Genomic DNA, 12,744 nt, shown 5'->3' on the forward strand with positions numbered 1-12,744 from the left:
TGTGTGTGTGTGTGTGTGTGTGTGTGTGTGTGTGTGTGTGTGTGTGTGTGATAGAGAGTGAGAGTGAGTCCTCTGTAGAGGCCAGGCCTTCCACGGGACTTCTGACACCTTTTTCAACCTCTAAGCTGACTGCCTTTTTCTCTGAGCTGGGCGGGAAGCCAGGATTCCACCCCAAGGCTCAGCGAGGACCCCACTGTGCCCTCAGAGCAGAACCTGGGCACAGAGTCAGTGCTAGGCTACCATTTGTGGGTCCACACACAGACCCTCCGTAAATACCTCGATGTGTGGTTTCACGGCATGAAGCAATTCAGAAGTGGGGCCACACACCACTTTCAGCAGATGGTGGGAGGCCGAGCCAGCTTGCCCTACCCAGCTGGGCCATTTGCGCCCCCACAGCTCCTTCCTTGGGGTGTGTTTCGTAACTCCCAGAATTCAAACTCTTCCCAGGTGAAGGAAGGCCTGCTGGAAGAAGCGGAGGACCGGCTCCTCATGTTCAACGGCGAGAGAGCGTGGGTGCTCGGCATCAGGGAGGACAGCTACGTGTTCATGGACACCCTGAAAGAGGAGACGGAGTTCCACTCCACCCTGTACCACATGGTGAAGGACTTCGCCTCCCCGGAGGCCATGGACAGGGTTCGCGGTTCCGACTGCCAGTTCATTGACGCTGTGTGCCACATGCTGCTGTCCATCCGCGTCCTCAACTACTCCTAGTCCTTAGCTGCCCCTCGACCCCTCGTCCTCAGCTACCCCTCGACCTCAGCTACCCCTCAGCCTCAGCTACCCCTCGGCCTCAGCTACCCCTCAGCCTCAGCTACCCCTCGTCCTCAGCTACTCCTCGTCCTCAGCTACTCCTAGTCCTCAGCTACCCCTTGACCTCAGCTACCCCTCATCCTCAGCTACCCCTTGACCTCAGCTACCCCTCATCCTTAGCTACCCCTCGACCTCAGCTACCCCTCGGCCTCAGCTACCCCTCGACCTCAGCTGCCCCTCGACCTCAGCTACCCCTCGACCTCAGCTTCCCTCATCCTCAGCTATTCCTCATCCTCAGCTACCCCTCGACCTCAGCTACCCCTCGACCTCAGCTACTCCTAGTCCTCACGCCTGTGTAGGAGCCTGTTCTGTCTGGGAGGAACTGGGTATTTCTCCAAGTGCTGAGATATCAGATAAGCTACAGATGACCTAAAAGCACTCTATTCAAGCTTCTCTGCAGAAAGATCTGAATGGTCTTTATTTTGATATATTGCAATAAAGAATCGTGTTTCCCTCTCAGGAAACTCATTAAAATAGCCCAGGTGGCTCCCCTCCCTGGTGGCACTTCCTCCCTGTGCTCCGGTTGGGGAATGAAAAGATGTCAGCTGCTCTGAGCACCCTAGTTTTGCACCACAATCACTAGAAAGTTATTAGTTTACAAATCTCAGGGGGAAATGCTAAAACCAGAAGGGACAGTCAACTGTGGGGCAGTCATACTGGTGGAGGCCCGTTGTGCCTGAGTCTAGTAAATGGCCACAAGACTTGCTCCAGAGACACCCAGGTGTCCCCTTCCTGTGAGGGTGCAGCCTCCACGGCTGCCTGGAAGAACGGGCCTGTGAGTAGGCTCATCAGCGCTGCACACAGCAGGATGAAGACCATGGAGAGCCAGAGCACTCTGCTGGCCCTTGGGAAGGACGCCTGCAGGTGAGCTGCCCAGGAGGCCACTGAGCTGCAGCTGTGGGGGACACAAAGAAGGGGAGGTCACACGAGGGGCTGAGGCACCCCGCCAACACTGCCTTAGTGCCATGTCAGGACGGGATGGAGGAGCCTCTTGGTGTGGGCACAGCCTGCTCCCCAAGTGTAGGCACTGACTCCTGACCAACTCATCTTTTCAGTCAAAGCAGAGTGGATGCACTTCCCGCCAGGCCCTGTGCCCCTCTGTGCTGACGTTCAAAACATATCTGCCTCACGCACGGCTGCACTAGTCCCTGCACTAGTCTCCACACTGAGCCCAAGCCGGAACCTCCACTGTGTCCTTAAAGCAGCCGCTGAAGCCGGAGGCCGGGAGAGCCTGGGTCGAGAGTCAGGTTCCAGAGTCAGGTGTAGAACAGGGTTAGAAGCAGTGGACCGGACCCACACATGGCTCATCAGCCATATCAGGCCAGTGTGCCCTTCTGTGAAGCGGTCTGTGAAGCATGGCTCCCCTGGGTCCTCCGCCCCCGCCCCCCCGCAGGTGGCTTACACGGTGCTGCTGCCCCAGGATGGGTGGATGCTCCTGTCAGAAAGGCTGGGCTTCCTGGCCCTCCCCACTGCCTCTTCTTCTGGCTGTTCGGGGGCATCTCTGCCTCTGCAAATAAGTTCAGACACTAATGACAACGTGCTGCACTTGACAGACACCAGCAAGTTCACTTATGAACCAAAGTGCCTACAAATACAACCTTCTGAATGTTACCAAACCTACCGGAATTTAAAACAGCCTCTCTGTCCCAGATGTAAAGTGAATAAATAAGAATTAAAATGAAAAGGAAGATAAAATAAGCTCTCTGTAGTCTCTTGGTCAGTAACACCCACAAGAGGGAATGCACAAAGAGTTTCAAAAGTCAGTCTTAACCAGTCCGAGTCAATCTCCTGGATAAGTGTGTACCTCTTTAACATACTTTAAGTATGTGGATGGCACACTTCTTAAGGTGATGAATACCCAGTAGAAGTTTAGTAACATGTTTTAATGTCTTCTATAAGCACTTGGTTGCATTTGTTTTTAGTAGAAACTTCCGTTTTGAGTCAGGGTCTCATGGTTAGCCCTGGCTGACCCCAAACTTGGAGCATCCTCCTGTCTCTGTCTCCTACGAGCAGAGGATTCCGGACGTGCTTTTCTTCTTCTTCTGGATTGTTTTTGTCAGTGTTTTGGATCAGTCTAGGTGGGATACAGTCTGAGTGTCATTACTCTAAATATCTTTGTTTTAAGAGCATATGGAATTATCTGGGATGCTCAGCTAGCTGGAGCGAACTAGTATTCAGCGCCTTGGGAAATGGCTAAGCCGAGCGTGTTTTAAATAACAACCTGAAGAGGGCTTCCTGCACCTAAGCAAACTCCCCTTTGTAACTCATAGCTCCTTGTTGGATATGAATTTTTAAATCATAGCTCAAGATGCCCACATTTGCCAAAGAGGATGGTGTGTAAGGAGGAAGAGGCATGAGTTTCTTAATTCTTGGTCTCTGTTTACAAAGACTTTGTAAGTCTTTGAAGGAAGAGCTTGGTTCCCCTCGGAGCTCACAACAGATCTGTCCCTATAATGTGCATGGCATCCCAGGACGTGCAAGAAGCCTGTGCTGTCTCTTTCTGGTGCTCAGGGCTGAGAAAGGCACTCGGTGACTTTAAAATCACCTGAAATGAGGAGACCCGAGGGAGACGACTTAACAGTGATTAGACAGTCGAGTAGGGTGGGGCGAGGGGAGGCAGTGACACGGCCTACCTCATCTGCGCTCTACCCTCTCTGTGGAGGCACACAGCATATTTTAACTTTTTAAATTTGCTAACCAGAAGACAGACATGGTGGTGACCCCTGTAATCCTGACAGTCAGGAGGCTGAGACAGGAGGATTGCTGTTAGCTTGAGGACAGCTAGGGAAACATAGCAGTCCCCATTGGTCAGCAAGACAAAGCATTGCCGATCAGAGACTGAAACAGCTCTCTGTTACGTGAGACAGACAAGCACGCCTGTCTGTCACAAAGGGGCGCACATCACATTTGCAGGTATGTTCTATGTTCATTCCCGCTTAGCACTCTAAGGTGGTGGAGATTGTCCTGGGGCTCTGGTGATAGCACACCGAGGGCTGAGAAATCCCAGGGAATTATTTAACATGTTGACAGAAGGCCAGAGGAACCACTGTGTTCCCAAACAACGGGAATAAAGTGGTTCACAGCTGAGTCTTGGCCTGCAAACGCTCTCTTCTTCCCAGAGCTGAAGCCACCACCACTTCCCACCTCGGCTCCTGTCCCCTCAGCAGATACCGGTCACCTACTTGGCTTCCCGTTTCTCATCATCAGCGTCTGCCCAGGAATAGGTGCTAATGAACCGGTGTAGAGAGGGGCGGTGCTCGCTCTGCTTTGTGCCCAGAATTCTCCTACACAAAGGTAACGGCTACATGTTAGACAAAGCTGGACCTGCAGTCAGGACCTCACTGCTTGTGTCAATGCAGAAATTGGGAATGTGTCCAGGGAACTCTTATTCCCCATACAACTGCCATGACTGAGTGGGGTTTTCACGTTTCTGCTGCTCACATTCTGAACAGTTCAAAGCTTATTAGAAATGCTCATGTGCTTGAGACAACCCCTCAGCTTGCCATGGGGTCCCAGAGGGTGGGACAGGTCTCACTTACCAGCTGCTTGACCGCCGGCTGAATCTGTCACTATTTTCCATCCCAGGCACCTTCTGAGGTTTGAGAAATCATAAAACAGGATGGAATTATGTGAAGGAATTATGTTTTTGTCATAGAGATGAGTTTTCTTTTTAGGCAGTAGACCTACGAGTGTACTCACCATCCCTACATTTCCAAGATTTCTGGGTAAAGAGGCAATGGTCACTCTCCGAAGAGAAGATGGCTAGCCAGGAGAGAAAGGTGCAATTAGAGACTTCTGAGAACAGTATCCTCTGCCGTGGGGCTTGGCCCCACGCACAGCTGGCAGGCAGGCAGCAGCTGGACACTGGAGGATCTCACATGGAAAATCACCTTTCAGAACTATTTATCAGCTCAGACTCCGTCTCCACCAGCCTTGAATTTATAATTTTGCTGACCAAGAAGGATGTTTCTTGTCTGGGTTTTCCTTCATCTGTTTCCGGCTTACACTGCACCCTTTGCTAGTGAGTCCCCATGTGTGTCTGTCCCAAGAAACGCTTATATTTATGGCCATTTTTTATTTTCCCTATATCTTTATAGAAGAAAAACTGTGTTTTTCATCTCTCCTTTGTTGTCTTTCCTTTTATGCTTAGGAAATCCCAGCTCCAGAGGAAGTCCATATTCGCCACATTTACAGACTCTCCTGAAAACTTTTCAATTAATACATTTAAAATTCATGGAACTTTTGCTAGATTTGTTTTAACTAACACTCAGGAAAAAATTACATACTGCTGGGGAAATAAGAGGCATCGATATACATTCCTGTGATGTGTTACCTAAATTGGGGTAAACATTTCTCTCTTCTCAAACGTTGCGGTAACATTTCCCAAAGTTCTTCCCCACAGCTGCTTAACACATACTTCCAGTCCGCTGAGCTACAGTGCCCCAGGCCTAGCACTTACTCTCGTCTCCCTCAGCTTGGGGCAACCACCATTCTATGTGTTAGGCCCAACAAGAGCCTAACTTATGGGAGACAGATGAAGGGAACTCAGGAGAAGAGAACTCGGGAGTCCTAATTGATGCAATCGTAAGAGGTTTATTCAAGCCATCACGCATTGGGGCTGTCTCTGCACTCAGACGAGAGTCAGCAGTGAGTCAGGAAAGCCTCAGGGTTTTAAAGGAAAAAGCAAGGGGACAGAGGGGGTTACAGGTCTGACAGCATGGGGGCAGATATAGGGTCTATTTTGGGTACCGGGTCTGGTCAATTCTGTCCCAGACATCTGGGGGATATCTGATCTTTCCTGATACATGTAGATTCAGCTATGTTAAAGGTGGGGAAAGGATTAGTACATCCTGTGGTCAGACTAGGCCATTGTTAAAGGTGGGAAAAGCAATCTGCTCATCCTGTGGTCTCTCTGAGAAGCGGGGGCTATGTGCCTTTAGTCAAAAGGCCAGGGGCTATTTGGGAGGGGAATTAGGACCATCTGGATCCGCTGCTAGACAGTGTTGTTTTCTTCTGCAACCAGGTCTTTGCTTGTTCATTTCCTTATCTCCATCTGTGCAGATGGCTAGGGTCAGGAGGGGCTGTCACATTCTCCTGTCCTCTAGAAAAGTACTGAGAGACTTTAGTTTGACATGGGCCTATAATTTAAAAATACAGGTTTTTATGATAACTAAAAAAAATACAGGTTATATGGTTGGTCTGATTCTTTCATATGCAGGCCATTCTCCCGTCTCAGGCCAAGCACTGCTTGGAAAGAACATTTTTAGACTTCATCATAAATGAGTTGTCCTATTTCAACAAATGAATGTGTCTGTTGGCCTTGAGATGTGCATAGGAGAGTATTATATAGTATTGTATAGCTTAAATAAGTACCACCCAGGGATTAAAAAAACAACAACAAAATTAAATGTAGCAAATTAAGTAAAGGAATTAAAATGGTTAATTTTTCCAGTGTCAGCTTGGATGCATTAAGAACCTAATTGGGGCATCAGTGAGGAGCACCTTTGGGTATGACGCAGGAGAGCCCTCCTGACCGTGCGTACCACCCTAGGCTCACCTTATACAACACCCTCTAAGACTTTTGGTTTTTAGATCGATTTGGAGGCACCTAGGCTCTGTCCCTATCTCACTTTCCACCAGGAAAGTGGAGGCCTTGCACGTTGGTGTAATGTACTTGTGGGATGTATACAATTTACCCTTGTTCATTCACATGCTGATTTCTCTACCCCACTACCTGGTTTCAGTCAGGACACTGCATTGTGATGCTTACTCTAAGCATCACCTGTCTTGAGTTTGTGTAAACATGCCACCATTTGTTCTCTGTGTTGCCAATAAAAACAACCAGCCAATGCTGAGCAATGTAGAGAATAGGGTGGGACATCCTGGTCTGGAGAGGAGGAGGAAGAAGGAGTAGGAGGAGAGATCTGGGGAGAGATCACAGAGGCGAGGACCTGGAAACAACAGGAGAAGTGAACCGGACCTACTACTTGACTAAAAAGCAAGTATAATGTGGGAAATCTGCCTGGGAGGAAGCTATGAGTGTTTGGAGGCTTAGGATGTAGTAACTATTGCCCAGCATTGTGCTCTACGTTAACTAAATAAATCCTAGTCTCTGGGTGGTGATTTGGGTATACAGCTGGTTTGGCAATCACTGCTGTTTAACTAAAAGATAAATCAATATTAAATATTAATAATCAAAACAGATGTCAGACCTTCAGGGAGAACTTTGCAGGGGGAGTGACTTGACCTATTCTCTTGCTTGGGGACTTGACTTTCTGCTAAGGATGATGCATGGCTCTGAAGTAGAGACGTCAGACCTCAAGGAGGAATCAGGGCTGTGGGGCTTTGGGGAAGGGGTGCAGGGAAGGGACACGTCTGTAGGGACCTTGAGACTCTGCTTGACCCTTGTCTGCCTGCCTGGTCCCAGCTTTGGTTTAGAGGCTGAGGCAAAGACTGCTACGCTGGCTCTCCTTGTGCTGCTGGGCCATTCTGACTGACACACAAACATGGCAGGAAATAGAATACAAATATAGCAGGAAATAGAATACAAACATAGCAGGAAATAGAATGGTGTGCCTCATAAACCATATGAGCAGATACACCATATCCGCTGGAAATGGCGAGAGTCAGGAAGCCAGCATGGCTGCTTGACACAGTTCCAGCAAAGCTGAGTGGGTTGCTGCAATCACTGTCCATCTATCTGTAACTTCTGGGTTTTGGTCTCTGCGTGTTGCATTATTGTGGAGTTTCTGCAATATGATTCATTTTATGTCTTATCCTGAGAAAACCATGTCTGAGTCTTTTTAGGAAAATCCTAAAATTAACTTTAGCCACTATTTGGAAGTCTTCCTTATGCCCTGGAGATCATTAAGAACAGATAAGCGCTTAGCCAGATGAGGCCATTACTCCAGGAATCTTCATGGGGTATCTGCTCCTAAGCTAACTCAAACAGTGTAATTGGTGCCGGGTAAAAAGAGACAATTGCCAGACTCTTGACTGGCCAGGAGAACAGGTTAAGATTCAAGGTTTTCTTATAGCCTTAGAGCGCTCTGAAAATGTAGTTTAAAGAGGGGGGGGTCATCCAGGGTACAGCCCTAGAGAAATAATACTCAGTAAATAAAATAGATTGACTAAAATAAACCTTTTTCTACTTTATAGCATAGACAGTGAAACATATAGTATCAAAGAAATTAGGTATTAGTATTTGCTATTCACAAAAAGACTCGTTCAGATATTTTCTGTTTGTCTAGAGTGCTCTCAAACTACAAACACTGCCAGTCTAAAAGCAAGCTGTCATATAATGTGTTTGCTTCAGAGGACAGATACTTTAGATTCCTTAAATTGGAGTTAAAGGGCTAATAATAATAATAAGATCTGTTCTGTTTGTATTTTCTAATTGCAACTGAACTTATAACCCTGGACATGTAATGAAAAATCAAACATAATCTACTACCCATGCACATAAATTTAAATCAGTCATGTGCCTTACCGTAAAAGGCATACAACTTCAAATACTATCTTAACATTTCTTTAGCATTTCACCAACATTTGTTAATTATGAAATCAGCAATTACCTTGGAATTTAGAGAAGAAGAACGTTTTTTGATCTGACAGTCATCTGAAAGGAAAAACATTTCACATTAGTTTTTTGAGGGCTTTTTTCTGTGCGTTTCCCCTGTGTGTGCGTCTGTGCCCATCGCTGCCCCTCGAGCCTGTCACCTTCGTCCTGCAGGGATGGGAAAGGCCTCTCGTTCTGCAGCAGGGCCTGCTTCAGCTCCTCCAGCTCGGCGTGCTCCTTGGTGTACATCCTCTTCAAGTTCTCTACATGCTGAATCATCACTTCCACTGCTTTGCTCACTCGGCTTTCCTGCAAGAGCCACGTCTGCTCAGATAGAGACACTGTCCCTAATGCTCAGTTAAAGCACACGTTTAGGGCTGGCGGGATGGCTCAGCGAGTCAGAGCATTTGTGTGCAACTCTGACCGCCTGAGTCCCATCCCTACAATCCATCCACTCTGGAGGAAAGAGCCAGCTCTTCCACACGGGTACTGCAGAACACACATGCGTGTGCACAGACACACACATAAACACACGACTTATCAAAGAATAACGTTGGAGGGATTAGGTGCAGATGGTCTGAAGGCAGAGCAATGGGACACTCTTTGTCCATTGGTGCAGAAGGTGACAGGAGTGTGGAGAGCCCTCCCCTGCTTCTGGGCTCTGGCCTGGACCACGCAGACCAAGGGAGGGAGGCAGTGGGTGGGGAGGCATGTGGAGGGTCTGAGGCTTCAAGGATGCTAGGTGCATTGGGCATCCGGGAAGACATGTCAAGCCCCGTATGGGCCTCAAGGACCTCAAGGCAGAGGATGAGGGGAACCACTGTGGGTCTTGTGAGCACATGGCTTGAGTGCAGAGCAGAAAGGGATCTTCAGCTTTTCAGTTCCAGGAGTCCCCAGAGGAGGGATGGGGCTGGTCAGCAGCCTGGGTGGAGTGGAGCAGCCTTTAACAGAGAGGGAAAAGGCAGGGGCGAGGCGTGTGAGCACCGGAGGCCTCCAGGAGCAGGGCTTAGGGTAGCTTAAGGAAGGCGAAGAATGACGCTGGCCCTGGAAGTATGCCCGGGGGGGGGGGGAGGGGGGGGGGGGGAGGGGGGGAGACGGGGGGCGGGGGAGGGGGGGGGGGGGGGGGGACAGGGAGGGGGCTTGATGGGTGCACATGTGTGGCAGAGGTAAGGGCAGGCTTGTAGAGGCTTGGGGCCGGCTAGGTTTAAGAGAATGCTAGCGGAGAGAGACTAGCCTTCAGAATCATTCCATCAAGAGAGTTGTTCTAGAACCAGGTGACAGAAAAGCAAGATGGTGGCCAGAGAAAGCAGAGGCTTTGGGTCAGGGAGGAAAGCAAGAGCTGCTCATTGATTTTTAAGAAGGTGTCCCTTGCTGTGCAGCTCAGGCTAGCCTTTAGCTTAGAGCCATCTCACTGGTGCTGTCCCAGGTGCTGGGACGTGCTGGGGCCACTCAGCCCCAGCACGTTCCTACTGTTTGATTTAATTCCTTTCCAATGGAGAGGTGGCTTTACACCGCCTCCTGACTGTCTTAAAAACAATGTGACAGTGGGAATGACTTCTCAGACGGGAAAGAAGTGAGAGAGCGGAAGGGGTTCAGCTGGGTAAGCGGGTAAAGGTGGGGTCCTGTCTGCAGGCAGGAGGCTGCCTTTGGCAGTAGAGTGGCCGTCTTTAGCTGCTGGAAGGAGGCCAGCATGTGTAGAGCCCGGTGGTAGGTTCAAACCTAGGGCAGCTCCCTCCCTCTGGATCTTCTCAGTTTTCTCAGAGAACACAAGAGAAGACAAATGGTGGTTTGAGGACAAGGTGTGAAGCTGATTCGGGAGGGACTGGCTCCCAGGCATCACAGGGAGGTGGTGAGCGAAGAGCTTAGTCACACCGGGCAGGCGCAGTGCTTCCTGTTCTGACAAGGGCAGGCAGATCAGTGGTTTGAATATGGAAGGTGGAGAGTAGAGGGTTCATCCAAGGTAGCGAAGACCAGCTCTGACTGTGAAGTTTAAAGCTTGTCAAGAAAGATGATGAGAAAGTAAGAGACAGGGGAAGGGTTGAGGGGCAGAGACTCACAAACACATTACACATTTATCATCATAGCCAGAAGCACCGGACATGCTTAAGACTGAAAACATTATCACAAAGCCGCCTGCTAATCGTGTGGCTCAGAAACATAGATATACACACAAAGCTAAGCAGGTGAGGGGACGAGGCAGCTCACAGAGGCACTTGGGTTTTTAAAGCCTTGTGCTTACACAACTTTAATCCAAATAAAGATGATCAGCATCCCCCAGTGAGGGGTTGGCAATGAGGAAGAATGCATAACAACTTGTCAGACTAAAGCCTCCAACACATTAAACGTCTTCCGAAGGAAGTGTTTTCTCCTGTGTGTTTAAGAAGTCAGAAATTCTGCTTTTCTGTGGCTCTGTGTACTTCACGCAAATGCAAGCAGACAGGTGGGTAGACAGGGGCGAGCAAGGAGACTCCAGTCAGCAGCTGCGTCTGCAGACGCCCTTGAAGCTGTAGTTAGGTTGTTCAGGCTGCGTCAGAGGCTCAGTCAGCACACAGGATGCTGATGAAGGTCTGTGCCCTCGGACTCTCCTGGCTCATCATCATCTGTCATCCGCACTGAGGTGTGACTCCCTCCAATCCCTTTGCGGGTGTTTTCAAGAAGAAAGACCCTACTGGTCTACTGTGATTTGGGAGAGAAAAGGGCTCACAGCTCACCCTCCGCATACGCTCTCAAAACTCACAATGCTGGCGTGGGAGGGCTGTGCCTCCTGCCCTGAGTCCATCAATGGGGCCATCACTGACCCATCTCTACCTTGTTTCCTCTCTCTGTCTCACTATGTGTCCCTGACTGGCCTGGAACTCTGTGTAAACTAGGCTGGGTTTGGACCCACAGGGACCCACCCGCATGCCTGTGTATCAGAGTGCTGGGTTCAGAGACTTAAACCAGCACCTGGCCGTGCACTGAAGCATTCTGAAATCTTGTAGAAACGTAAGCCACGCTCCGTGGGAGTGCAGACCCTTAGATTCCCTGTTACCTGGTTGATGGCTCCCAGCATCTCAGCCCGGCTGGCCACGCGCGCCGTGCACTGGCTGAGAACCATGATACTCTTCTCCAGTCTCTTGATGATTTCCTGAGCCTGGTTGTCCTCTTCACACAGGGGAGTCAGTGACTGTGTGGAAAGCAAAGCACTGAAACGACCCCACAGCGCTTCTCATGTGACTAAGCTGCATTTGGATCTGATGAGGCTAAAGGCACCACCAAGGCCCAGCAGTAAATAAAAATAATCCTATCTGTGTTGGGTCTCAGGTACACGCTTCTCAGTCCCTTCCTTTTGGATTCCCCCCAGGTGCACTCATGGCTTTCCTCCACGGCAATGACCATGAGTGGAATGTGGCACGTGGGGACAAGCTGGCATTTAGAGGAGAATCACAGTCATTTGAACTGGTTCGAGACTGGTTTTAGAATCACACAGGAGACACGGCACTGGGCGTGTCAGTTATAGTACCTCCAGAGAGGAGGGAAGACCACCGGGAGGCAGGGGCCTCCATCCCGGGCCAGGGTCCCTGACTGAATAAAGGGAGGAAAGAGAGGAAGCCAGCTGTGGTTCGAATGAGAATGAACCCCATTGGTTCCTACATTTGAATCCTTGGTCCTTGATTGGTGGAACTATCTGGGAAGGACTGGAAGGTGTGGCCTTATTGGAGGACGTGTGTCATAGACTCACTCTCTGAAACTGTAAGCACAGGAAGCTCTTCTGTAAGTTGCCTCAGGTGTCTTAGCACAGCACTAGGACAGTGACTAAGGCACCAGCTGAGCACCAGCATTCACCTTTCTCTGCTCCTTGACTGGGTCCCATGTGACCACCTGCCTCCTGCAGCTGACAAAATGGCCTGGGCTGTTCTTGTCATGTGCCTTCTGGCCATGGCAAACTATGCTCTCAAACTTTTAGTCAGATATAAAGAAGGAATAAATTCTTTCTTCCCTACATTTCTTTCGTCAGGTATTTTGCCACAGAACACAAGGAATAACCAGTCTCCTCTCTTAAGAATAGGTGTGGTCAGGCTGGCTGGGCCCATGCTGTTATGCCTCTCACAGACTCATGAACTGTACCTTGGTGATGCCTTTTCAAGGGATCCCATCAGGGATGAAGAACAGAGATGAGAGCAGACAAAGGTACTTCTCACTGTCTATGTGACTGAGAAAATATCTAAGGCTGTCCAAATCCCAAGCGCCATGAGCTCTGAAAGAGGTGCCATCATGTTGGCTGGGTATCATTCAGAGGAAGTTCAGGCAGAAGATGAGCCCTCCCTCTATGACCAAGAACAGGCCAAGGAGTCCTCATTTCTATACAACACACTATGGTGTTGGTTCTGTAGCCA

General features: G+C 49.4%; 2 protein-coding genes across 13 annotated transcripts in view; one reads left to right on the forward strand and one right to left on the reverse strand.

The window, feature by feature from the left end:
• The window catches only part of Dnai7 (dynein axonemal intermediate chain 7), a 39,928-nt gene extending 38,642 nt beyond the window's left edge, over positions 1 to 1,286 (forward strand). For all 7 annotated transcript variants that reach the window (XM_055605563.1, XM_055605562.1, XM_055605558.1 and 4 more), the window contains one exon: positions 448 to 1,286. In XM_055605563.1, the coding sequence (XP_055461538.1) occupies positions 448 to 711 (264 nt within the window). In that variant the 3' untranslated portion in view covers positions 712 to 1,286. The remainder of the gene's footprint in view (positions 1 to 447) is intronic.
• The window catches only part of Irag2 (inositol 1,4,5-triphosphate receptor associated 2), a 45,335-nt gene continuing 33,094 nt past the window's right edge, over positions 504 to 12,744 (reverse strand). For 5 of the 6 annotated variants that reach the window (XM_055605569.1, XM_055605567.1, XM_055605566.1 and 2 more), the window contains exons 14-21: positions 11,400 to 11,534; positions 8,530 to 8,677; positions 8,385 to 8,428; positions 4,510 to 4,572; positions 4,350 to 4,402; positions 3,993 to 4,094; positions 2,213 to 2,317; positions 1,206 to 1,705 (exon numbers count right to left, since the gene is read on the reverse strand). In XM_055605569.1, the coding sequence (XP_055461544.1) occupies positions 1,462 to 1,705; positions 2,213 to 2,317; positions 3,993 to 4,094; positions 4,350 to 4,402; positions 4,510 to 4,572; positions 8,385 to 8,428; positions 8,530 to 8,677; positions 11,400 to 11,534 (894 nt within the window). In that variant the 3' untranslated portion in view covers positions 1,206 to 1,461. Of the gene's footprint in view, positions 556 to 1,205; positions 1,706 to 2,212; positions 2,318 to 3,992; positions 4,095 to 4,349; positions 4,403 to 4,509; positions 4,573 to 8,384; positions 8,429 to 8,529; positions 8,678 to 11,399; positions 11,535 to 12,744 lie in introns of those variants that run through there. The other variant, XM_055605570.1, reaches the window with a different exon arrangement.

This window comes from Psammomys obesus, unplaced genomic scaffold, assembly GCF_907164565.1.
Source record: "Psammomys obesus unplaced genomic scaffold, mPsaObe1.curated_primary_1811, whole genome shotgun sequence".
Lineage (NCBI taxonomy): Eukaryota > Metazoa > Chordata > Mammalia > Rodentia > Muridae > Psammomys > Psammomys obesus.